Raw genomic sequence first — 27,442 nt, 5'->3', positions numbered from 1 at the left:
ATCCCAACATGCTCTGTGTTAGTACATTCTAATACACTCGTACTTTTTCTATGTCATCTTGCTGGGTTACTTGAACTTTAGTTTAGACGAACTGGAAAAGCTATTTCCATGTGGGGGAGAATTCACTGGAAATCAAGAACACATGCACTGTGTCTGTAACTTCCTCCTAACTCCTATCAGTTCAGTTCACACCCTTTGGTGTCTATGAAATATTTTACCTCATGGGACTCTTAATGGTACCTGTTGTCCTGAAATAATTAACTGATTGTTGACTCACCCTGAATTGATATCTTAACTCTAAAAGTGACATTGAAAAGCTCTGACTCCCAGTGGACTAAGATCCTTAAATTAAGGAACATGTGCTTTGGTGAGAGGGAATATAGTTCAGAAGATAGAGAGCTATCCTCAAAGACAGGAAGGTCTATGTCACCTGTTGCATGTGAATTATACTCTAGTCTCTTGTTTTGATGCCTTGCTTTTTAGATGTGCTTCTTGTGTACTGCTGATAGTGGGGTTCTGCCTTCTCTTTTGTTTTATTGGATTGTTTTGTCTGTTCACATGTGAATTTATGAGTTTTAGAGTTTTATTTTCCTCGATTTGTTTCTTTAATATTACTTTTACAGTTAGTAGAGGTAAAGAAAATAAGGGCCTGCATTATTCCCACAGTGTACAGCAAATTTCTGGTAGAAGCTTTAATGTATAGTTTAGTGACTAAAGGGGCAGGCACTGGTTCCCTTCTTCCTCTCCTTCTTGCTCCAAAGACTGGAATTGGGAATGATCATGGTATTGATCATAGTTTTTGAGGTTGTTATAGTTATTTGTTTTTAATATTATTGTCATGTAAAATGTTCTCCTGTTTCTGCTCATTTCATTATTCACTAGTTTATAAAAGTTCTCAAAATTGTTCATTTTAATAATATTGATGTCATACGTTGTTTCTATTCGCTTCACTCTGAATTAGCTCATAGTATTCTTTCATGTCTTCCTGAAATCATCAGTGGCCACATTTCTTCTACTAAAGAATCTGTAGTGACTGCGTATTGGCTTTTGGACAAAATATAGAGCTTTTAGCTTGGCTTTTAAAGCCCCCCACAGTACAGTATAGCTCCCACCTTTCCAGTTCTAAGCCGCAAGTTTTCTTAGTCAGACCATCCTTCTTGTAGTTCTCTGCTGCTGGCATTCCATCTCTTTCCTTTGCATATTTATAGTTAGTTCCCCACATCCAGAAAGCCCTGCCTCCTCACTTCGGCTTCCTTCAGAGCACAGTTCAGGATTTACATCCTACAGGAAACTTTGTTCCCTCTTGAAATTTCTTTGTGTACATATTGATATGCTACTTAGTAGATATTTAATATTTATTTATCCTTCTACCTGTTGTACCCTCCCAGTGGAATGTAAGCTCTTTGAGGTTAGAGGCTATTTTTTTTTCTTTTGTTAGTGCCTGCTTCAGTGCCTTGTACATAGTAAACACTTAATGTCTCAGGTTCTGCCCCCTCTAAGAAACTTTTCCAAATGCCTGATCTGTTTTACTCTTATTATTTAACTCTCTTATATCTTCCTGTTTAATCATTAAAATCTCATGTTTAGTACTTTACAATTTATAAAGCGGATATCCCTGGTAAATTATAAGCCCCTTGAAAGTCGATATATCGGGGCGGCCAGGTGGCTCAGCGAGTAAGAGCACCGGCTCCAGTGTTGGGACGACCTGGAGCTCGAATCCCGGGCTCAGACACTCAGCACCACACCCAGAAATAATAATAACTGGCCGTGTAACCTTGAGCAAGTTATTTAACCCCGATTGCTTTAAAAAAAAAAAAAGTCGATATATGTTTTATTCTGCTTTAAAGTAATATACATAAGTAGTGCATAATATCTTCTGATTTTATTTCCAAAATTCAGTCAACTTCACATAGACTTTTTTATTTGAATTATTATTGCATTTCTCTCTCTTCTCTCTTTTCACCCTTTCCCCTCCCCCTCCCGATTTACAACCCTATTGAAGATTATTATGTGAAGCCTGGAGACCATGTGATGATGGAAGTTTCCTGCCAGGACTGTTACCTGAGAATCCAGAATATTCATATTTTAAATGCTGATCATGGAATGGATGTTGAGAGAGGTTCCAGCAAAAATGAGGAAGAGTCTCTTATTTTAGGCAGTGAGGCTGAACTCTGTAGTGCCCTGGCTAGCCTTCAAACCAGTAAACCAGATGAAATCAGGCAGACATGCACATTGGAATCCACAGAAATAGCTTTGCTTAACAATGTTCCCTATCATGAAGGATTTAAAGCTGCCATGAGCAAAGTGCTGACATCATTGACCCCAAATAAACAGATGGATGTTGAAGGTCTTGGTGGTGAGATCAACTCTGGAAATTCACAAGATAGAAATTCCCTACATATAACTCCTGACCCTTTCTATGTGTTAGATGTGTCTGAGGGCTTTTCCATTCTGCCCATAATTGCCGGGACACTGGGGCTGGTAAAGCCATACAGTTCTGTGGAGAAAGAACAGCACCGTCTCACTCTTGACCTCATTTCTGAAGCCAACCACTTTCCTAGAGACACACTTGAATTTTGGTTGAGACACGTGGAAGATGATTGTGCAGTTCTGCAGAGACCAAAATCAGACAAACTCTGGAGTATTATTATCTTGGATGTCATTGAGACGTCTGGCCTTATTCAGCAGGAGATGATGGAGAAAGCAGCGATATCCAGGTAGTGTAAAACATAGGTAATGTTTTCCTGAGAAAGCACTTTTGTCTATACCTGTGATTCTCAATAACTAACATAGCACATTTGTCAAGCATGAAAATGAATCTTAAATGTTTTGTGTGTGTGGAAAATCACAGACTCTTATTCATGTTTTTCTCCTTAACAGGGTTCTTATCTTTACTTTTCCTACTAAGGTAATATCTTTTGTTAACCAGGAATGAAATTCTTTATTGGTAGATGGGGAAGTCCATAGAAGAGAATAGCAACTGGATAGTCTGTAATGACAGAGTTGGAATGTAGGTTCAAAGTTCAGAGTGTGTAGAGATTATTTAATTTTTTCTATATTTCAGATGTGTAAAAAAACCAGGTAAAACTATATTAAGGGATGAAAATCCCTCTTTGTTAGGTTCTAATATAGTACAAGGTCTTAAAGCCTTCTCTGTTTTGACCATGATCAGTCTTATGGGGGGTAGTAATTTAAAGAAAACGTGACTTTCCTTTCTGGCATTGAAAATAGAAAGTTGAATAAACCTTTAGGTCCTGGAGTTCTTTTAGTTGCATTTGCAAGAATAGGAATACTTAATTTCGCTGGATTCTTTTGGACAAGGTATAGTAGGAAAAAATACGTTAAAAATGTAAGGATATCATAGTCAGTTGAACTCTTATAGAAAATGTAGAGTACAGGTTGGAGAAATGACCTTGATTAGTAAAAGACAGATGAATTGAAGGAAGAAAGAAATGGTAAAAATGCCAGAAAACAAACCTCAAAACACATTGTACCCTTCAGTGTAGTTGCCTTAGCAAGCCATATGCTTACTCCAGTTATGCTGTGAGATATTTTGGAACTCTTCTTTTGTAATAGCCTTCAGAAGACTGCAACACAGTCTTTTTTTTTTGAGGTATCTTTTTTTTCCATTTTTAAAAAATTAATTTGTTTCCTTTTAGTTTATAAGATTCAATTCCACAATTCCTTGAGTTTCATATTTTATCCCCCTCCCTCCCCTCCCCTCCCCTCCATGGCGGCTTATAGTCAAGTATAGGATCTGTAAATACTTTCACATTATACATTAGTCAGGTTATAAAGAGGGATTGTATCAGCTGGAATGAAAAATGGAAAAGAGGACATAAAACCAAACACGAGAAGGAAAAAGATCAGGTATTTTGCTTACACCTGGATATAAACTCAGTTCTTTCTAGTTCTTTCTCTGGATGCACATATTTCTCTCCATCATGAGTCTTTTGGGATTGACTTATATCACTGCATTGCTGAGAAGAGTCCAGTCTATCAAAGCTGGTCATCACACATATGTTGTGTCTGTAATTGTGTACAAATTTCTCCTGGTTCTACTCTTCCCACTCAGCATCAGTTCTTTTAAGCCTCTCCAGGTAAATATGAAGACTGTCTGCTCCTCGTTTCTTAGAGCACAATAGTATTCCATAACAAGCATATACCACAACTTGTTCAGCCATTCCCCAATTGATGGGCACCCCCTTAATTTCCAATTCTTTGCCACCACAAAAAGAGCTGCTATAAACATTTTTGTATATATGGATCTTCCTCCCACTTCTATGATCTCTTTGAGACATAACCCTAGGAGTGGTATTGCTGGGTCAAAGGATATGAAAGTATTTATAGCCCTTTGAGCATAATTCCAGATTGCTCTCCAGAAAGGCTGGATCAGTTCACAACTCCACCAACAATGCATTAGTGTTCCAGTTTGCCCACATCCTCTCCAGCATTTGTCATTTTCCTGTTTTGTCATCTTAGCCAATTTGACTGGTGAGATGTGGTACCTCATAGGTGTTTTGATTTGCATTTCTCTAATCAATAGTGATTTAGAGCATTTCTTCATGTGCTTATAGATATTTTTAATTTCTTTCTCTGAAAATTGCCTGTTCATATCCTTTGACCATTTCTCAATTGGGGAACGACTTGTATTCTTATAAATTTGACTCAATTCTCTGTATATTTTAGAAATGAGTCCTTATTCAGAGACATAGGTTTTAAGATTCATTCCCAATTTCCCACCTCCCTCTTAATCTCGGTTACATTGGCTTTGTTTGTACAGAAGCTTTTCAATTTCATGTAGTGAAAATTATCCATTTTACATTTTATAATGTTCTCTAATTCTTGTTTAGTAATAAAGTTTTTCCCTCTCCACAAGTCTGGTAAACTATTCCTTCTTTTATGAGACTGCTTATAATAGCATTATATATATAGCATTATACCTAGATCATGCACCCATTTAGACTTGATTTTGGTATATGGTGTTAGATAATGTTCTACTGTGTTTCCCTGATATTAAGACCTATCCCGAAAATAAGCCCTCCCCCGAAAATAAGCCCTATTGAGATTGCTACTGTAGTGAAGGTGATCCCCTGTGCTACACGCTACATTACGGTACCCTCTGTATGCACCGTGTCCCTCCCCCCCCGTGAAACGCACGCCGTGCTCCGAGCTGCATCCAATCAGAGCTGCAGCAGTGAGCGTGTCATCCTGTTCTTCCCCAGTGATTTGCTTATTGAGTAAAGGTACATTTTTTTGTTCACATTTACCTGTTTATTAAAATTGCTGTCAATGTTCATTAAAATAAGCCCTCCCCTGAAAATAAGCCCTCTGGTGTTTTTCTGTCCAAAAAAATTAATAAGACAGTGTCTTATTATCGGGGAAACACGGTATACCCAGTTTCTGCCATACTAAATTCCAGTTTTCCCAGCAATTTTTGTCAAATAGGGAGTTCTTATCCCCAAAACTAGGGTCTTGGGGTTTATCAAACAATAGATTACTATAGTTGTTGACTTCTGAATCTCGTGTGCCTAATCTATTCCATTGATCCACTCCTCTGTTCCTCAGCCAGGACCAAGTAGTTTTAATGACTGCTGCTTTATAATACAGATTGAAATCTGGTATAGCTAGTCCACCTTCCATAGTATTTCTTTTCATTTATTCCCTTGATATTCTGGACCGTTTTTTCTTCCAAATGAATTTTATTAGTATTTTTTCTACCTGTATAAAGTAGTTTTTTTGTAAATTAATTGGTATGGCACCAAATATATAATTTAATTTAGGTAAAATTATCATTTTTATTATATTAGCTCGACCCAGTCATGAGCAATTGATATTTTTCCAATTAGTTACATCTGACTTTATTTGTATGAAAAGTGTTTTGTAGTTGTGGTCATATAGGTCCTGGGTTTGTTTTGGCATGTAGATTCCCAAATATTTTATAATGTCCACAGTAACTTTAAATGGGGTTTCTCTTTCTATCTCTTGCTGTTGAATTTCATTGGAAATATATAGGAATGCAGAGGATTTATGTGGGTTTATTTTATATCCTGCAACTTTACCAAATTTATTTATTGTCTCAAGTAGTTTTTTACTTGATTCTCTAGGATTCTCTTAGTATATCATCATATCATCTGCAAAGAATGATAGCTTGGTGTCTTCTTTGCCTAATTTGATTCCTTTGATTTCTTTTTCTTCTCTAATTGCTACTGCTAACATTTCTAGTACCAGATTGAAGAAGCGGGGTGATAGTGGACACCCTTGTTTCACCCTGATCTTATGGGAAATGCTTCTAGCTTCTCCCCATTACATATACTACTTGCTGATGGCTTTAAATAGATGCTACCTATTATTTTAAGGAAGGCTCCATTTATTCCTATACTTTCTAATATTTTTAATAGGAATGGATGTTGTATTTTGTCAAAAGCCTTTTCTGCATCTGTTGAGATGATCATGTGGTTTCTGGTAGTTTTATTGTTGATATGATCAATTATACTGATGGTATTCCTAATATTAAACCATCTTTGCATTCCTGGAATAAATCCTACCTGATCAAAGTGTATTATTCTTGAGATAAGGTGCTGTAGTCTTTTTGCTAGTGTTTTATTTAGAATTTTTGCATCTATATTCATGAAGGAGATTGATCTATAATTTTCTTTCTCTGTTTTCTCTCTTCCTGATTTAGGTATCAGTACCATATTTGTGTCATAAAAAGAATTTGGTAGGACTCCTTCTTCCCTAATTTTCCCAAATAGTTTGTAGAGTATTGGAATCAATTGTTCTTTAAATGTTTGATAGAATTCACTAGTGAATCTGTCTGGCCCTGGAGATTTTTTCCTAGGGAGTTGACTGATGGCTTGTTCAATTTCTTTTTCTGAGATGGGGTTACTTAATTTACTTCCTCTTCAGTTAATCTGGGCAACTTGTATTTTTGTAAATATATATCCATTTCCCTAAGATTGTCAAATTTATGTGCTTACAATTGGGAAAAATAATTCCTAATTATTGCTTTGATTTCCTCTTCATTGGAGGTAGATTCACCCTTTTCCTTTTTGATACTCATAATTTGGTTTTCTTTTTTTTTTTTTATCATATTGACTAAGGGTCTATCAGTTTTGTTGGTGTTTTCATAAAACCAGCTCTTAGTTTTATTTTTTAATTCAATAGTTTTCTTAATTTCAATTTTATTAATCTCTCCTTTAGTTTTCAATATTTCTAATTTAGTATTTGGGGATTTTGAATTTGTTCTTTTTCTAGGTTTTTCAATTGCATGCCCAATTCGTTGAGCTCCCTTTTCTCTAATTTAATCATGTATGCACTCAGGGATATAAAACTTCCCCTAAGAACTGCCTTTAATGTATCCCAAAAATTTTGGTATGTTGTCTCATTATTATCATTCCCTTGAATGGAATTACTGATTGTTTCTATAATTTCTTGTTTGACCCATTCATTCTTTAGGATTAAATTGTTTAATTTCCAATTAGTTTTTAATCTGTCTTTCCCTGGCCCTTTATTGCATATAATTTTTATTGCATCATGATCTGAGAAGGATGCATTTAATATTTCTGCCTTACTGCATAGAATTGTGAGGTTTTTATGCCCTAGAACTTGGTCAATTTTTGAGTATGTGCCAATAACAGCTGAGAAGAAAGTATATTCCTTTTTATCACCATTCAGTTTTCTCCAGAGATCTACCATACCTATCCTCTCTAAAATCCTGTTCACCTCCTTAATGTCTTTCTTGTTTATTTTGAAGTTAGATTTATCAAGTTCAGAGAAGGGGATATTAAGGTCTCCTAGTAGTATAGTTTTGCTATCTATTTCTTCCTCTAATTCCTTTACCTTCACCTCTAGGAATTTGGATGCTACACCACTTGGTGCATATATGTTAAATAGTGATATTGCTTCATTCTCGATGGTGCCTTTTAACAGGATATAGTTTCCTTCCTTATCTCTTTTAATTAGGTCAATTTTTGCTTTTGCTTTATCTGAGATAAGGATTGCTACGCCTGCTTTTTTTTACTTTAGCTGAGGCATGATATATTTTACTACAGCCTTTTACCTTTACCCTGTGTGTATCCTTGTTTCAGATGTGTTTCTTGTAAACAGCATATTGTAGGATTATGATTTCTAATCCATTCTGCTATCTGTCTCCATTTTATGGGAGAATTCATTCCATTCACATTTACAGTTATGATTGTTATCTGTTTCTTTCCCTCCATCCTATTCCCACCCCTGTTAATGTTCATATTTTTCCCCTTTCTCCCTTCCCCCCTTAATAGTTTTCCTTTTGACCACCGCCTCCCTCAGTATGCCCTTATTAGTCCCCCCTCCCTTTTCCTCCCCTTTACCCTTACTTCTTCCCTCCCTATTAACCACCCTCCGCCTTTTGTAGCCTTTACCCCTCCTACTGCCTGTAGGATATTTTTATGCTTAATGAAGTATGTTATTTCTTCTTCACACCAAGAGTGACAGGAACAAATCTCATGTGAAGCTCCTCTCCCTCCCCTCTTTCCCTCTAAAATGATACTTTTTGCATTTCTTCTCCATACAGTCCTATGCTTAACTGGTTGTTAATCCCTCCTTGTACCAGAACCAATGAGGGAAAAGCTCATATGATTCCCATCTCCCTCCCTTCTTTTCCTCTGCTATACTGTTTTTATGCCTCTTTGTGTGGCGTAATTTACCCTTTTCCACTTCATTCATTCTTCTTCCATTGCAGTCCCTTTGTAGCCCTTAATAAGATTTTTTTTAAATCATCATTTTGTGTATTTTATACTCATACCCTCTATTTGTCTATAACCAGTTTGCTCTTATCAAATAGCAGGGTGTTTGTGTGTTCTTCTTGTTTACCTTTCTACGTCACTGTTGCATCTCATAATTGCAGGTTGAATTTTCCATTGAGTTCTGCCTTTCTTATCAGGAAGGTCTAGAACTCTGTTATATCATTGAATGACCATCTCTTTTCCTGGAAGAATATGCTCAGGCTTGCTGGGTATGTGATCCTTGGTTGTAACCCGATCTCTTTTGCCTTTCGGAAAATTGTATTCCACTGCCTCCGATCTTTCAGTGTAGAGACTGCCAAAGCCTGTGCAATCCTCACTGTGGACCCTCAATATTTGAATTGTTTCTTTATGGCCGCTTGAAGTATTTTCTTTTTTATCTGGTAGTTCTGGAGTTTGGCCACAACATTTCGAGGACTTTTCAGCTTGGGATCTCTTTCAGAAGGTGTCCAGTGGACTCTCTCAATTTCTATTTTACCCTCAGCTTCTAGTATCTCAGGGCAGTTTTCCTTAAGGAGCTCTTGCAGAATGTTGTCCAGGCTCATTTTTTCATCATGATTTTCTGGTAGGCCTATGATTCTCAGATTATCTCTCCTGGATCTGTTTTCCAGGTCAGTTATTTTTCCATTGAGATATTTTACCTCTTTTTCTAATTTTTCATTCTTGTTGTTTTGTTTGACTAATTCTTGCTTCCTCATAGAGTTATTTGTTTCAATTTGGTTGATTCTAGTTTTTAGCTAATCATTTTCCTTGGTTAATTTTTGGAGCTCCTTTTCCATATCATACACTTTTCTTTTTAGAGAGATGTTTTCTTCATTATAATGTTTTTCTAATTCTGCTATTTTGGTTTTGAGAGAATTATTCATTTTGTCTTCTATCACTCTCATTTGGTTTTCAAAGTTCCTTTTGATCTCATGTAGGTGAGCCTTCTGTGCTTGGGACCCATCCCCTGTTGAAGTTTCAGCTTTGGGTGTGGAGTCCACAATGTCTCCCTCTGAGGTTGGTTCCTCCCTCTGAGGATAGTAGGACTCCAGAGTCTTTGTCTTTGTAGTCTGCTTTCTACCCATTTTGAGGCAGGGCCTAGCCACGCCCTTCCTCTAGGATCCCAAGCCTTTACTGTAGAGGGTTTTGCCCTGGGGCAAGAATTACTATGTTTTCAGGGTCAGAGGGGGGGTTTGGAGCAGGTGAGGTTCACTTTTTTTTTACCTTGTAAATTTTTCAGTGCAGGGTCTTGGGTAAATAATGTTTGCTTCTTGGTCTGAAGAGGGTGTACAGAATAAATTTAATCTACCAGATGTTGGCAAAATTAATGTTTTCCTCAAGTAAGGACCAAATTTTGAGTATTCTCCTCTGAACTGTCATGGTATGGGGATTGTAGTTCTCTTTTGCACTTGATATATTTTAACTTTCAGTTACCTGTCTTATTTCCCATAACTGTTCCTCAAGGGTAGTTCCCCAAAACTACAGTTTTTGCATATCTTACTTATATACTCCGTAGATACTTGTCAGATTGAATAAGTGTTCAGATTATTGTTTGAAAGTTGTACCTTAATAAAAGAAAATGAACCAGTAATAGTTTATGAAACAATATTCCATTAATTTAGTAGATTCTGGATTCCATTGATGATTTTTTCTAGTAATATAGACACGTAACAGCACATCCATGACTTTCCTTCTATGTAATGCTTGTCCTTCTGTAAATCCTACATAAAAGATGTACCCAAAGTAGTGGAGGCCAAGTCTTCTCACAATCTCTGGGTCAAAATGCAGCATTTGTCTGGCTCTCTCTTTTCTCTCACTCTTTTGCTAAACTGGCCCTCTTCCTCTTCTGATCAGACCTTCCCAAAAGGTACTTTTATGCCATATTTTACATACATATTTACATCTTCATCAGTGATCTGATTCAGTATATGTTCTGTCACTGCTCTTTGGGTCACCCACAATTTTGATGTGATATTACATGATTTGTTGCCGTGTAGTGTCACTGGAAGAATAACTGTTAAAAAGGGAGCAGCTTAGAATTATTGAGAACGCCATGCAATTTTGCAAGTTCAACACAGCCTGTTCTCTTCTTCCTGCTCAGTTATGGGCTTATCCTGTCAGTGCCTGTACAAGATGTATAAATATCACATTAGACTGCCTAAATGGGTTACAGTCTAACTGCATATCATAGTATGAATAATATATATTCTTTATCCATTTTTATTTTATTTTGTGAATTGTTAGCTCAATCTCTCTTGAAAGGTTGTGGATCTCAGTGAGAAGGTTCTGTAGTATTCTGTCTTGCAGCAATCCACATGGCAAACAGAAGTATTTGGAGGACCTAACTACTACCTCTGGGGAATCCCTCTTCCCTTTGGACTCTGCACAGGGCATTCTCCATTACTGTGGCAAGCATCTTTTGGCAAGTTTACATCTTCTTGTTTGCCTTGCTTGGGGGACAGTTGAATAAAATGATTTCTCTGGGTATATCTATCAGGGAATCCTGTATGATCTTAAGATACATCTGGGAGACCCTTGGTGGAGAATACTTAAGATTCGGCTTAGTAAAACACTTTTTTATAATCAGTCAACAACAAGCACAGTGGGATCTAGCCTTCATTACATTTTTCAGACTGTTGTGTCTGAAAAAGCTATGGTCTGTTGTAGAAAATTGTATGTGAAAAGCCTTCATTTATTCACTTCTCATACTTTCACCCAGAATACCCTTGATATGTGTATAGATCACTCTTATAAAGATTTTATAGAGATCAGAGTTTGGCACATGGAAGAAATCAGATAAAAGGGAATCAATGTATGAGGAACAAGGTGGTTCAGAACCAACAGTCCTCAGAGGTACATTTCATATCCATTGTCTGTTGCATTGTTAGTCCTGAGTGGCCTTATCACTCGTTGGGCCTGTCCTCCCATACCTTCTTGTCTTCTGATGGATTTTGTGTGCAGTGTCATGAAAGCTTTTCTCACTTAAGATTCTCTGTTGCTATACTTAAGCCTTCTGAAAAAGGGAAGAGAGAAGAATGGCATGTATTTAGGGAGAAGAGATGGTACAAATCCAGCATCCTTTAACTTCCATAAAAGAGTTTCTCCTTTTTTCAAACTTTTGCCATTTATGGCTAGACTTTGGAGTTAGAACATATTTTCACCATCAAAGGCACAGATGGCTCTGAAGCAGCATTTGGCCTTGCAAAGGATTCCTTTGAGGAGTCTGGCAACAGCGGTGGTATGAGCAGCAACAAAACACTCTTGATGCCAGCAAAACTAAACAGACAAGAAAATTTTTTTTTTAAATTATATCATCTGAATATAGCTAAAGAACATTACTTTGCTTAATAGAACATTGAGACCATGCATGACTTCTGGGATATTTTAACTTGGAAATAATGTGGAATACACATTTTAAGGATTTTTCTGTCCACTACCTAGGTAGGGTTGTGGCTAGATATATTTACTAGTTATTTATCCATTTTTTGTTTCACTGCTTAAGAGTTTTTTATGGAGACCCTTCTGGCAATTCAGTTTTTGACAACAGATGAAGCCATTTATTTGCAGATTAGCTGCTCTACAATTCTCTTTCTTGTTAAAGCATATTTAAGTGGGTCATTCTTTTATGCTTTCTTTAACCTAGTATACATTTCCTTAAATTCATGGAATGGCACCCTCTTGTGGCAGTCATAAACTATATCTTTGGTTGTAGGTAAACAACAGGAAGCTTCGAGTGAGGATAGTCTTATTTCAGTGCTGTCTGCTCTCAAGAAAAATTAGATTAATATTTTCCCCAGTAAAATGAATCATTACATTTTAGAAGATAATTTTATTTGTTCTGATTCATTTAGTGAAGTTTTAGCATATTGTATTATATTTGTTCTATTTCAAGAAATCAGTTCTTCCATTAAATTGGCTTGACTGTGTTGATGATTTAAGAAGATATTAAAATTTCATCTTGAGTGTTAGCTGCCTAGAGATTCAGAACTTTGGTCACCTCAGTTCAGAAAAATACTCAGGTGTTTATTTAATATTAAGTAAGAAGGTGAGATTCTGAGTTTTGTAAGGAGACAAGAGGATTAATCATTGAAATCATTGAATCATTGAAAATTAACATATCTATATAGGTATGAAAATGCGGTATTGTGGTTTAATAAATTTTTCTTACTAACTGGAAATTAAAGTATTTATAGAGTGAAACTGCTCAAAGCAATTTTCTTGGTACTTGTGTTAGCTTTTTTAAGGTGTGTTTTGTTTGATCTCCCAATTCTGCATTTTTAGAATCTGGAAATTTTATAAATAGCACATCTTTAATCTAGGAAGCAATGTCAATACATTTTGAAAGAGATCTCATAAATGTTAAGATGCCTGTCAGGACAACTTTTTGCATAGTATCAGAAAAAATAGAGAATTTCAAGTCCCCTGAAATTAGATATTTAAATGACAAATAATGTAGTCATTAGAAACAAAATACCTTAGTAGAGCTGATGTAACGTCCTGTTAGCAACAATTAAATATATATATTTATTTCAAATTTACCTAAATATTTTCTTTTTTCTGATGATTGATGGGAAAATTTTGAGTTGACATCTTCTGGTCAGACCTTTCTTAGTCTGGTTGTTTGAGGGGACCGTTGCCTAGGACTCAGGGTGGAGAATTTACAAAATTTGGATTCAAAGGGCCATACTTGAAGATATAGAGGGCCATATGTGACCTTAAGGCCACAGGTTCCCCACCCCTCGGTAAATATGCCCATTAACTGGGATGTGACTTTTTATATGTAAAAAACTTGAGAATATTAATGGAAATGAAAACTTACCCATCTTTTTTCTCTATATGTGTAAAGATTGATTGGGGTGTGTGGGAAAGATTTTAATTTTATTTATTTTTATCCTTTTAACTTTTTTTTTACAATTTAAAATTTTTTGATTCCATTATCACTTGTACCCATTTGTTACTTTACTTCCCACCATTTCCTATTGTAGCAGCAAGCACAGTGGCATCCCCAGGATGGCTGCTAGCACAGATTCTTAAATCTGCTTTGCTATGAAAAGTAGCTGTTTAAGGGGTCAACAGTCTTTTTTATGTACATTCACTAGTTCAGGAGAAAAGTCAGCACCCTGAATTTCAGAAAAAATACAAGCAGAGAAATAAAGACCAATAGACAGGGCTCTGACTGCCTGAATCAAAGTAATAATACTATACACTTTACATACATCCCTGGATTGAGAGAGCCTTTACATCAAAGCAGTCAGGGAGCTCTGAACATATGGCCACTCAGAATCTCAACCAGGGAATCACAAGATCCTTCTCATAAGAGAGCCCCCAAAGCAAAATACCAACTCAGAATATATATACACTTCTCAGAGCCAGAAGGCATAACAACCCTCTTGACCCAGTGCCTAATTAGAAACTAGCAAAAGGTGTGAAAACCTCCCCTCAGCAAGCTTCCCTTAATGGGTTCCACATGAGACCTATTAATGGACAGGGAAGATCTTAAATCCCATTAACATTACAGCTCTTTACCAAAAAGACAAAACTACCAAAACCTTCCTTTGTGACAAATAATCCTAGTCAAGCAAAACATCTCCAGTTGACCTTGTCTAAAAATATATATCTTATTTTGAACCACTCATCCATCATCTCTGTCAGAATTTGGGTAGCATGGTTCATTATCAACTATCTTCTGGAGTCATGATTGGTTATTGCATTGATTAGAGTTTTTAAGTCAGCCAGTTGTTGGTTTACAATGTTATAGTCTACAGTGTTGTAGTCATTGTATAAACTGTTTCCCTGACATTATTCTCCATTAGTTCACACAAATCTTTCCATAGTTCTCTATATCCATTACTTTTATTTTCTTAATTTATTCTTTCATCTGAGTTTAATTTCTTGCCTAGACTTCCTTAGTAGAGCTTTAAAATTTTTTTAAAAAGACTTTTGTTTTTTTTAATCAAATCCTAGCTTCATCCCAAGAACCATCACCAACCTTGCCAGTGCATATGTTAAACTTAATCAGTCCTTAATAATGTGAAGTTAGGAGCATCTTCTTTCTACCATAGTATAATACTTACAATAATTAAATATTGATTTTATCAGTCTGGTTTTCTCTTACCAGTGGTCTTTATGAGTTGTAGCATAAATAAAATTCTTTACCCCAGTAGCTGACATTCTGATGAGAAGTCTCACTGAAACCTTGCTAAACTTCTCTGCAGTTGACAGAGACACACAGACTTTGTCTGAGCCTATACTTGAAGCCTTTTTAACTTAGTGAAGGAGCTGCCAGCTGGCATAGCTTTAGGAAACCCAGAATAACCTCCGTCCTATTTATATTATACAAATAGTAAAATGAGTATTTTGGGATAATCTACTAGCCAATAGCAATGAGGTGGTAGTTCTGTTAGACTGTTTATAAATGTTCTTTAAATGTTGTTGTTGTTTATAAGTGTTCTGTATCTCCTTAGTCAAAGATTTTAGTCACTGGCAATTTTTCTTTCAGAAGAAATTTAGCATGTAAAAAACTAGAATAATTCTGATTTGAGTAAAACTATCCCTAATTTGGAGAAATGGAAGGAAGTTCCCATACAAATTAGGTAATTCCAACTAATGAATATATTTTATTTTCATTATTATTTCTTCTAGCATCTAGTAAGTTTACATTTCCTCAGTTTCTACTCTCAACTTGACTTTTCTCACCTCACCTGTTTCAATCACATAACTCTTTTTCATTCTTGTGGGTGGGCCTAGGAGCTTGTGCAAGCAGGGGCTCCTCCCCCCATTTCCTGAAAATTCATTATCGCCACAATTTGGGGCTATTTGAACTAGTTGGAATATTTTGGTCATTTGCCCAGAGTTTATTGAGCAAGATCTCAATGCTTTTCACACTGGGTGCTAAGTTTAGTTCCATGGTTATACAGTTGATGGTCCTGTGGAATACAGGTAGGCTACAATTATCTAGTCTACTCTTCATGTCTATTTTTAGATATAGAGTGACACTATTGACTTGTACTATTTTTTTAAACTTTAAACAGCAAATAGCTTTTAAGTTTACATGTTTAGAAATAGTTCAATTTTTCTTTAAAAATTTCTACCTTTTATAGATGCTTATTACAGTCTGGAGGCAAAATCTTTCCTCAGTATGTGCTAATGTTAGGGATGCTTGTGGAATCACAGACCCTGGTTGAAGAGAATGCTGTTCAAGGGACTGAGCCAACTCTTGGATTGAATATAGCACCTTTCATTAACCAGTTCCAGGTAGGTTTCTTGGTTTGTTTGTTGTTTTGTATTTTTTTTAAAATTTTAAAACCTAGGTTTCTCATAAATCAGGACTCTAAAGAAAAAGTAACTGTTAGCTTCCAATTATCAACATCAGTATTCCTTGGAAACCATTTAGGCACTCTATGGATCATCTGTTTTAGGGAAGCAGTGTGCTTCCTACAGAAAAGAGAATTTTTGTTGGTATTTGGACAAGATTGAGAAGAGGGAGCAAGGAGAGCACAGTAGCAAACTTAGTTTTCTAATCTTGCTTTCAACAGTGACCTTGTACCTGGAGGTTCTGTGAAAATCCTAGCTTCAAATCCATTGAAATACAATGACTACATGTGAAGCATTTTAAAATAATTTCTGAAGCTTTTACCTTTTTTTCCAAAAGTTTCAGTCAGTTTTTGAATGTAGAACAGTCAGGGGTTCCTGTTTTAATGTCATGTTTGCATACTATGAAATGGTTATGAAATGGTGCAGATTAATTTACTTAGTTGGTAAACATACATAGAAAATTTTCAGTAAGTAATTTCAATTGTGTTATTCTCTCTGGTTTCATTTAACCATCCTTTAGACCCAGGGGTCTGAATTATAATGACTAGAGCAAGTTACTATCAATCTGGTATATAAAAAAAAATAAAAATATTTATGAAAACAAATATTACAAGCTCATTGCAAACTGTACTGAGTATGAAGAGAATATTGGCTCTGGAGTCAGAGGACTTTTGACCCCATCTTTCAAGTTGAATCTCTGAGCCTCTGCTTCCTCTTAGCTACAAAATGAAGAGGGTTGGACTCAATTGAGGTGCCTTTCAATTTGAAATCCTACAATCAGAGGGTAAAATAGTAACTGAAAGAATCCACTGATCACCTGCTGAAAGGGATCCCAAAATGAAAACTCCCGGAAATATTATAGCCAAATTTCAGAATTCTCAGATCAAGGAGAAAATACTTCAAGCAGGCAGAAAGAAACATTTCAGATATTGAGGAGTCACAGTCAGGCTTACACAGCATTTAGCAGCTTCCATATTAAAAGAGTTGGAGAGCTTGGAATATGATATTTTGGAAGGCAAAGGAGCTTTGATTATAACCAAGAAAAAACTACCCAATAAAACTGAGCATAATCTTTCAGGTATATAAAAATGGATATTCAGTGAAATAGAGGACTTCCAGACATTCCTGATGAAAAGACCAGAGCTAAACAGAAAAATCCATTTTCAAATATAGAACTCAAGAGCAACATAGAAATGGGAAAGAAAAATCATAAGTTACTAAATATAGTCAAACTCTTTACCTTCCTACATAGTAAAATGATACTTGCAACTCTTAAGAACTATATCTTTTTTAGAGCAGTTAGGAGTATACATGGAGGGTGCAGGTATAAGTTGACTGATAAGATGCTATTTAAAAAAAAAGCAAGGAATAAGAAAGGGTATTGCATTGGGAGAAGGGAGAGGCAGAATGGGGTAAATTATATCACATGAAGAGGTGTGAAAGACTTATTACAGTAGAGGGGGAAAAGGGAGGGGAGTGAACATTGCCTGAATCTTACTCTCATCAGATTTGGCTAAAAGAGGGGATAACATATACGCTTACTTGCTTGTAGAAATCTATGTTACCATGTAGGGACATAGGAGGGGAGAGGGACAAGAAAAGGGTGAAGGGCACTAATAGAAGGGAGGACACATTGAATGGAGGTGGTGGTCAGAAGCAAAATACTGGTGAGGATGGACAGGGTGAAAGGAGACAGAGAGAAAAGTATTAATGGGAAAAATAGGATGGAGGAAAATATACAGTAATCTTAACTGTGAGTATGAATGGCATGAACTCACCCATAAAACAGAAGCGCATAACAGAGTGGATTAAAAACCATAGTCCTACAATATGTTATTTACAAGAAACCCATTGTAGCAGACACGCACACAGTAAAGGTAAAAGGCTGGAGCAGAATATATTATGCTTCAGCTGAAGCAAAAAGCAGGAGTAGCAATCACAATCTCAGACAAAGAAAAGCAAAAGTAGATCTAATTAAAAGAGATAAGGAAGGAAACTACATCTTGCTAAAATGTATTATGGAGTAATAGCAATACTAAACATGTATGCACCAAATGTATAGCATCCAAATTCCTAAAGAAGAAGTTAAATGAGTTACAGGAGGAAATAGACAGTAAAACTGTACTAGTGGGGGACCTTAACTTCATCTTCTCAGGACTAGATAAATCTAACACAAAAGAAACAAGAAAGAAGTTAAGATGATGAATAGAATTTTAGAAAAGTTAGATATGATAGTCCCTTGGAGAAAATTGAGTGGGGATATAAAGCAGTATACCTTTTCCTCAGCAGTACATGGTACTTAAGCAAAAATTCACCATGTATTAGGGCATAAAAACCTCACAATCAAATGCAAAAAGGCAGATATATTAAATACATCTGTTTCAGATTGTGATGCAATAAACATTAAATATATGTAATACAAGAAAATAAAGAGACAACATACTGAAATTTATGGAATGTAGCCAGAGTAATACTTAGGGAAAATTTTATATCTCTAAATGCTTACCACAGTAAAATAAAAAAAGAGCTGATCAGTGCATTGGGCATGCAACTAAAAGAGCTAGAAAAGGAACAAATTAAAATCTCCAATTAAGTATCAAATTGGGAATCCTGAAAAGTCAAAGGAGAGATTAATAAAGTTTAAAGAAAACCAAATAAAACTAAGGGCTGGTTTTATGAAAACAGAACAATAAAATGGATAAATCATTGGTTAATTTGGTTTTAAAAAAGAAGAAACCAAATTACCAGTATCAAAAATTAAAAGGGTGAATTCACGACCAATGAAGAGGAAATTAAAACAATAATTAATACCAGTTGTAATGGTATACCAGTTGTATGCCAATAAATCTGACAATCTAAGTGAAATGGACTAATATTTACAAAAATATAAATTGCCCAGATTAACTGAAGAGGAAATAGAATACTAGTCCCCATTTTAGAAAAAGAAATTGAAAAAACCTATCATTGAATTGTAAGAAAATAATCCCCAAAGCCAGGTGGATTCTCAGGTGAATTCTACCAAACATTTAAAGAACAATTAATTCCAATACCATATAAACTCTTTGGGGAAATATGTGAAGAAAGAATCCAACCAAATTATTTTACAACATAAATATGGTACTGATACCAAAACCAAGAAAAGACAAAACAAAGAAAACTATAGAACAATTGCCCTAATGAATATTGATACAAAAATTTGGAATAAAATACTAGCAAGGAGATTACAGTAATATATCACCAGGATCATACACTATGATCAGGTGAGATTTATACAAGGAATACAGGGTTGGTTCAATATTAGGAAAACCATCAGCATAATTGACAATATCAATAATAAAACAATAAGAAATCATATGATTATCTCAATAGATGCAGAAAAAGTTTTTGACAAAATGCAATACCCATTCCTATTAAAAACAATAAAAAGATTAGGAATAAATAAATGGAGCTTTCCTTAAAATGATAATTGGTATCTACTTTGAACCATCAGGAAGCATTATCTGTAATGGGGACAAGCTAGAAGCCTTCCCAGTAAGATCAGGAGTGAAGCAAGGATTCTCATCATCACAATTATTATTCAATATTATACCAGAAATGTTAGATGTAGCAATAAGAGAAGAAAAAGAAATGGAAGGAATTAGAAGACGTAATGAGGAAACAAAACTTTCCATCTTTGCAGATGACATGATGGTATACTTGGATAATTCTAGGGAATCAATTAAAAAACTACTTAAAATAATTAACAACTTAAGCAAAGTTGCAGGATATAAAATAAATCTACATAAATCATCATTATTTTTGTATATTACCAACAAAATCCAGCAGCAAAAGATAGAATGAGAAATTACATTTAAAATAACTATAGACAATATAAAATACTGGGTAGTCTACCTACTAAGACAAACTAAGAACTATGTGAACACAATTACAGAACACTTTTCACACAAATTAAGTCAGATCTAAACAATTGGAAAACTGTCAGTTGCTCATGGGTAGGCTGAGCCAATAATAATAAAAATGACGATTCTACCTAAATTAATTTACTTATTCATTGCTGTATTAGAGTTCCAAAAACTTTTATAGAACTAGAAAAAGTCATAACAAAATTCATCTGAAAGAACAAAAGGTCAAGAATATCAAGGGAATTAATGGAAAAAAATGCTAAGGAAGGTAACCTAGCTGTACTACCAGATCTCAAAACTCTATTACAAAGCAGCAGTCATCAAAACTCTCTGTTACTGACTAAGAAAGAGTGGTAGATCGATGGAATAGGTTAGATACACAAGACATAGTAGTAAATGACCGTAATGATATAGTGTTTGATTAACCCTAAGACCCCAGCTTCTGGGATAAGAACTCAATATTTGACAGAAATTTCTGGGAAAACTTGAAAACAGTATGTTAGACACTAGGTATAGACCAGCATCTTACACTGTATACCAAGATAAAGTCAAAATGGGTCCATGATTTAGACATAAAAGGTGATAATATAAGCAAATTAGGAGAAAAAGGAATCGTTTTCCTGTCAGATCAGTGGATAAGTGAAGAATTTATGACTAAACAAGAAATAGAGAGCAGTACAGGATTTAAAATGGATAATTTTGATTATATTAAATTTAAAAGGTTTTCACAAACAAAACTAATGCAACCAAGATTAGAAGGAAAATAGAAAGCTGAGGAACAATCTCTACAGTAACTTTCTCTGATAAAGGCCTCATATCTCAAATGTATAGAGAACTGAGTCAAAATTATAAAAATACAAGCCATTCCCAATTGATAAATGGTCAATAGATCTATAAATGGGTATTTTCAGACAAAGAAATCAAAGATATCTATAGTCATGAAAAAAATGCTCTAAACTACCTCACACCTATCAGATTGGTTAACATGACAGAAAAGGGAAACGACAAATATTGAAGAGGATGTGGGAAAATTGGGGCACTAATGCACTGTTTGTAGAATTGTGAACTGATCCAGCCTTTCTGGAGAGCAATTTGGAAATATGCCCCAAAGGCAATCAAACTGTGAATGCCCTTTGATCCACCAGTACCACTACTAGGTCTGTATCCCAAAGAGATCATAAAAAAGGGAAAAAGACCTATATGTGCAAAAATATAGCAGCTCTTTTTGTGGTGGCCAAGAATTGGAAATTGAGGGGATACTCATCCATTGGGAAATGACTGAACGAGTTGTGGTATATGAATGTAATGGAATACTGTTGTTCCATAAAAAATAATGAGCAGCAGATTTCAGAAAAGCCTAGAAAGACTTACATGACCTGATGCAAAGTGAAGTGAGCAGAACCAGGAGAACATTGTACATGGTAACAGCAACATTATGTGATGATCAACTCTGATAGACTTAGCTCTTCTCAGCAGTACAGTGATCCAAGACAATTCCAAAAGGATTCATGATGGAAAATACTATCCACATCTAGAGAAAGTACTAATGGAGTCTGCATGCAGATTGAAGCATACTATTTTCACTTTCTTTATCTTTTTCAATTTTTTTCCCCTTTTTGTCTGTTTCTTTCACAATATGACTAATATGGGAATGTTTTACATGATTGCATATATGTAACTTATTTAAACTTCTTATCCCCTTTTTAGGGAGGAGGGAGGGGTGGAAGGGAGGGAGAAAATTTGGGATTCAAAATTTGTTACAAATGCATGTTAATTGTCTTTCCAACTGGAAAATAATACAATACTATTAAAAATAAATCATCAACTACAATGTAAAAAGTTATCATAAGAGTCCCATATTAGCCACTGAAAATAATATTTTGACTAAAATATATATCTACAGTGAAAAATTATAAAAGACAATGCTATCACATTATTAATAATTGAGGGAAAAATGCGTAATCAGGAGTATGAGAAGAAAGAAGTTGCAGACTTTGATTCCAAAAAGCCCTTCAGGATACTCAGGTTGTTTTTTTTTTTTTTAAGCAATTGGGGTTAAGTAACTTGCTCAGGGTTACACGGCCCGTTATTTCTGGGTGAGGTGTTAAGTATCTGAGCCCGGATTCAATCCCAGGTCATCCTGACTCTGGGGCCGGTGTTCTTACTCTCTGAGCCACCTTGGCCACCTCTAAGCAATTGGGGTTAAGTAACTTGCTCAAGGTTACACGGCCAGGTGTTTTTGAGTGGGTGCTAAATGTCTGAGCCCGGATTCGATCCCAGGTCATCCCGACTCTGGGGCTGGTGCTCTTATTCACTGTGCTACCTGGCCGCCCCTCAGGGTTTGTTTTTTTTTTTTTTGAGATTTATGACCTTCTTCTTCTTTACGGTTATCTAAGGCCCACTGCAAAATGTCTGGCTTTCCTTTTTCTTATTGCAGGTATATTTCATCACTCTTAACCTTCATTAACCATGATCTTTTGCAGCCTTATAAAAAACAAAGAACTGAAGGAAGTTAAATGATTTCTTGGGATAACTGAGCTGGGGTTATAAGAAAGGGGGAAAATGGTAAAAGAGGCTGCTGCTCTTTGGAAGAAGAGGGGATTCCTTGTGGTATATCTAAGTGGACTTTGAGAAGTGTATTAGAGAGGGAAGGGCCAAAATGCTTTCTTTATGAGACTCCCTGAAGGAGAAGGAAGGAGGCTAGGGTAGGGAAGTCTTTGGATCAGAACTTAGCTCTTCACTTGAATCTGGAGACTAGTTCTGGTGGTTTTTAGTTATTTTACATACTTTGTACTCTTTCTACTAGATTCTAAGCTCCATGGAGGCAGGCCCAGTGTATTCCTTATATTTGCATTGCATGGAACATTTAGCATACTGGGTCTTTAATAAATGTTTACTGTGTTGTTGTTAATGGTGCCCCATAATTGGATGAGAAGGGAGGAGGTTATGGTAGCTAAAGTACTTCTAGAGAAATGATATACTATTTCTTTAAGCCACACTAGTAAGATTCCCTTCTGCCCCCCTCCCCCATATTAACAGTGCATAAAAAGGCACCCGTAATTGATAGTTTAATGCTTAGTTTTATAATAGGTTAATATAAGTATTCCCTTTGGGAAAAATGTAAATTAATTGACTAAAGGTTAAATGGGGGTAAATTGATAGAAAATATTCCTTTTGACCCATCTGTTCCTTTTCCTCATTCTTTTATTTGTTTATTTTTAAAACAGTCGGGGTTAAGTAACTTGCTCAAGGTTACACGGCCAGTTATTTCTGGGTGTGGTGCTGAGTATTTGAGCCCGGATTTGATCCAGGTCATCCTGACACTTGGAGCCGGTGCTCTTACTGGCTGAGCCACCTGGCCGCCCCTAAGCAATTGGGGTTAAGTAACTTGCTCAAGGTTATACGGCCAGGTGTTTCTGGGTGGGTGCTAAGTGTCTGAGCCTGGGATTCGATCTCCAGGTCTTCTCAACACTGGAGCCGGTGCTCTTACTTGCTGTGCTACCTGGCTGCCCCTTTCCTCATTCTTTTAGTGGACCTAGGAAACTGTTTGGATTAAAAAGGAAGCCTGGGATAGTAAATTGCAGATTTCCAAGGCTACTAAAAATTTTTTTTTAAAGGAATAGGCTCAGAATAGTGACCACCATCCATTGGTTTTTATCTTTTAAAGGATGTTTAATTGATAAATGAACATTTGACAAAATCTCATATTGGCATAAAATTATATTCTCTTTGCTTGGCCTTCTAATGACAAAGTTGTCTTTTTCTAAACTACATATACTAACTAAACCAGCAGAGTTTATGGCTACCTAGTTTTGGTGCTATTAATTGCCAAAGTTACACCATTTGCTTTTATCCAAGTGTTTAAATTTCTTCAAGGTAATAGTGAATCTTCCTCATAATTGCAAGTTATTATGTTCATTTCTTGGAATCTCAATGTTCTTTCTGTAGGTTCCTGTACGGGTATTTTTGGACCTTTCTACTTTGCCCTGTATTCCTTTAAGCAAGCCAGTTGAACTGCTAAGATTAGATTTGATGGATCCGTATTTGAACAATTCTAACAGAGAAGTGAAGGTAAGGACAACATAACTAAGTAGTCACTATTTTATTCAGAAACTTGAATTGATTTTCCAGGTTTAGTTACTTTGCAGAATAATATCTTGAAAAGCATTTCTATCAAGTAGTATTGTTTTCTGTGGGGGGAAAAATGTACATTTTGCTGAGTATGGTGGCACATAACTCTAAATCTCTGCTACTAGAGGATGCTGAGGCTGGTGGGTCACTTGAACTTAGTTCGTGAGCTGGTTGGGCTAAAGCCAATTAGATATCCTTGCTAAGACCACTGATGCTCCAGCCATAGAGGGCCACCAAGCTGTCTAGGGAGGGGCAGAAAAATGGAACAGATTAAAGCTTCCTTACTGCATTAGGATTGGGCTTTCTAATAGCTACCACACTTCTGGCCCAGGTGAGATAGGGAAATTTAGTCTTCCTTATCATCTCCCCTTCTGGCTTCCCCTCCCCTTCCCCCAGGAAGGAAAAGTATACATTTTCTATATTTTACAGGTGATTGACATTATTTCTTCTGTTAGAAGCCCAATAGAAAATATAATTATGAACACAGCGATTTACACTGATATTAATCTTAATGAATGATGCAATATATTTTTTTCTTTGTGAGAGAAATCTGTTCATACTAGGTAAGGTCCGAAAATTGTATCCCCTTCTTCCATCCCTACCCCATCCTAATTGATTTTAGAAGTGGCTTCATAGTATGTTTATTGTTCTCTTGTCCATTGTAGGCTTTGAACTTTCACTATGACCTATGAGAATTATAGAAAATAAATTCCTAGCCTGCCATGAAGAGCAGAATTTTCTTGTATTAAAAATATGTATTTTTTTTTTAAAATGTAAAAAACTGCCCTTCTTGCAGTCATTCTCTCTTTCTCATTAGCTGATTGCCTTCCTTACCTAGCCATAACCCTGGCTTAGTTCATTTTTCATTCTTGTAACTCTCATTAAAACTTAGCATTTCAGTGGCTTGTGTATTTTTAGGTTGATAACTAACAAAAAAATCAAAGTATACCAATTTGAATTTATTTTTGATATCCTGAGAATTATATATTAGGACTTTTCATTTCTTAAACTAGTAAAAAAAATTTTTTTAACTTAATATTTTTAGGTGCAGATTTGTAAATCTGGACAAGTGACTGCCATTCCATTCTGGTACCATGTGTATCTTGATGAAGAGATTAGCCTGGATACCTCAAGTGAAACCTCACACTGGAAACAAGCTGCAGTTGTATTAGATAATCCCATCCCAGTTGAAATTGGACAAGAGGTTATCCTCAGCATTCAGCACCACAAAAGCAACATTAGCATCACAGTGAAACAGTGAAAAGCCTTCAGTCACAATTAGATTAAGACATTAATTTATATTAGTGGGTTTGTATTTCATAAAATTGATTGAAAAAAATAATTCAGTGTAATGGCCCATCTAATATGTTTTTAGAAAAATACACAGAAATAAAATTTTTTATTTAAAAGCTTTTGGACAACATCATTATAAGGTATGACTGTGGCCTTGCTTTCTGGCAATTGGGTCTTGCCTAATTAGTAATCCTTGTTAGGATTAAAGGAAACTGTTTATTCATTTTTTTACTGTTCAATTTTACTACCAATCAATTTGTATGAACCATATTTATCAGCATTTTTATCTTTTGATTGATTTTATCTAAAACCTATAAAGACAAGAAGGTAGATCTGTACAAAACTCATGTATTTCACTGTATTTATAAACAAAAAACCCATTAGCATATTGAAGTATTTTTATTTTATATGACTTTTAAATCTGTTAGAGAGGCAGGTCAGGAGGAGGCCTGACCAACAAGGGGGGCAAGTTGTCCCACCAACCACAAGGGCCACTACCAGGCCTTTCACCAAAGGGCTGGGACTGGAAAGAGCAAGGTAAGAATCAAATGCAATGCCTTTGTCCAGTACAGCAGCAAATACTCCTGGGACTACCACTCCATAGCCCAGAAATTTAAAAAGCCCCTATCAGGACCTACAAAGACCAGGATGGCAGAGTGAACCCCAGCTGCTCCAACCCCCCCACCGAAAATATAGTATTTATTGCCCCAGGGCAAAGCCCTAAACAGTAAAGGCTTGGGAACCCTGGAGGAAGGGCATAGCTAGGGTCCTGCCTCAGAATGGGTAGAAAGCAGACTACAAAGACTCTGGAGCCCTACTATCCTCAGAGGGAGGAACCAAAACTCAGAGGGAGACAATGTGGACTCCACACCCACAGCAGAAAGATCAACAAGGAACAGGTCCCAAGCACAGAAAACTCTACTAGATAAACTCAAAAGGAACTTTGAAAAGTTCCAAATGAGAAAGATAGAAGACAAAATAAATAATTGGTTTAAAATCAAAATTGCAAAATTAGAAAAACATTTTAATGAAGAAAACAGCTCCTTAAAAAGGAAAGTGTGTGATATGGAAAAGGAGTTCCAAAAACTAACCAAGGAAAATAATTTGCTAAAAACTTGAATCAACCAAATTGAAGCAAATAACTCAATGAGGAACCAAGAATTAGTCAAACAAAACAACAAGAATGAAAAATTAGAAAAAGAGGTAAAATATCTCAATGGAAAAATGACTGACCTGGAAAACAGATCCAGGAGAGAATCTGAGAATCATAGGCCTACCAGAAAATCATGATGAAAAAAATGAGCCTGGACAACATTCTCCAAGAGCTCATTAAGGAAAACTGCCCTGAGATACTAGAGCCTGAGGGTAAAATAGAAATTGAGACTAGACACCTCCTGAAAGAGATCCCAAACTGAAAAGTTCTCGAAATGTTGCCAAACTTATTTGACAATCTTAGTGAAATGGATGAATATTTACAAAAATATAAGTTGGCCAGATTAACTGAAGAGGAAGCAAATTACTTAACCCCATCTCAGAAAAAGAAATTGAACAAGTCAACAATGAACTCCCTAGCAAAAAAATCTCCAGGGCCAGATGGATTTACTAGTGAATTCTATCAAAACAATTGATTCCAATACTCAACAAACTATTTGGGAAAATTAGTGAATAAGAAGTCCTACCAATTTCTTTTTATGACACAAATATGGTACCGATACCTAAATCAGAAAGAGATAAAACAGAGAAAGAAAATTATAGACTAATCTCCCTCATGAATATAGATGCAAAAAACTTAATAAAACATTAGCAAAAAGACTACAGCAACTTATCACAAGAATAATACACTTTGATCAGGTAGGATTTACTCCAGGAATGCAAGGATGGTTTAATATTAGGAAAATCATCAGTATAATTGATCATATCAACAATAAAACTAGCAGAAACCAAATGATTCTCTCAATAGATGCAGAAAAGGCTTTTGACAAAATACAACATCCATTCCTATTGAAAACACTAGAAAGTGTAGGAATAAATGGAGCC

The 27,442-nt window shown here is 35.7% G+C and overlaps 1 protein-coding gene across 3 annotated transcripts in view; it reads left to right on the top strand.

Moving 5' to 3' along the window:
* Positions 1–25,521, top strand: part of PRMT9 (protein arginine methyltransferase 9) — a 50,115-nt gene extending 24,594 nt beyond the window's left edge. For 2 of the 3 annotated variants that reach the window (XM_069105486.1, XM_069105488.1), the window contains 4 exons: positions 2,003–2,717; positions 15,866–16,019; positions 23,930–24,052; positions 25,158–25,521. In XM_069105486.1, coding sequence (XP_068961587.1) covers positions 2,003–2,717; positions 15,866–16,019; positions 23,930–24,052; positions 25,158–25,373 — 1,208 coding nt within the window. In that variant the 3' untranslated portion in view covers positions 25,374–25,521. The remainder of the gene's footprint in view (positions 1–2,002; positions 2,718–15,865; positions 16,020–23,929; positions 24,053–25,157) is intronic. The other variant, XM_069105487.1, reaches the window with a different exon arrangement.
* The last annotated feature ends 1,921 nt before the right edge of the window (positions 25,522–27,442 follow it).

The sequence above is a fragment of the Petaurus breviceps genome, unplaced genomic scaffold, assembly GCF_028583685.1.
Source record: "Petaurus breviceps papuanus isolate PSGF00001 unplaced genomic scaffold, PetGlider_PUasm1.0 76, whole genome shotgun sequence".
Lineage (NCBI taxonomy): Eukaryota > Metazoa > Chordata > Mammalia > Diprotodontia > Petauridae > Petaurus > Petaurus breviceps.
The sequence above is the reverse complement of the archived record's forward strand: the minus strand, read 5'-3'. Positions and strand labels throughout refer to the sequence as shown.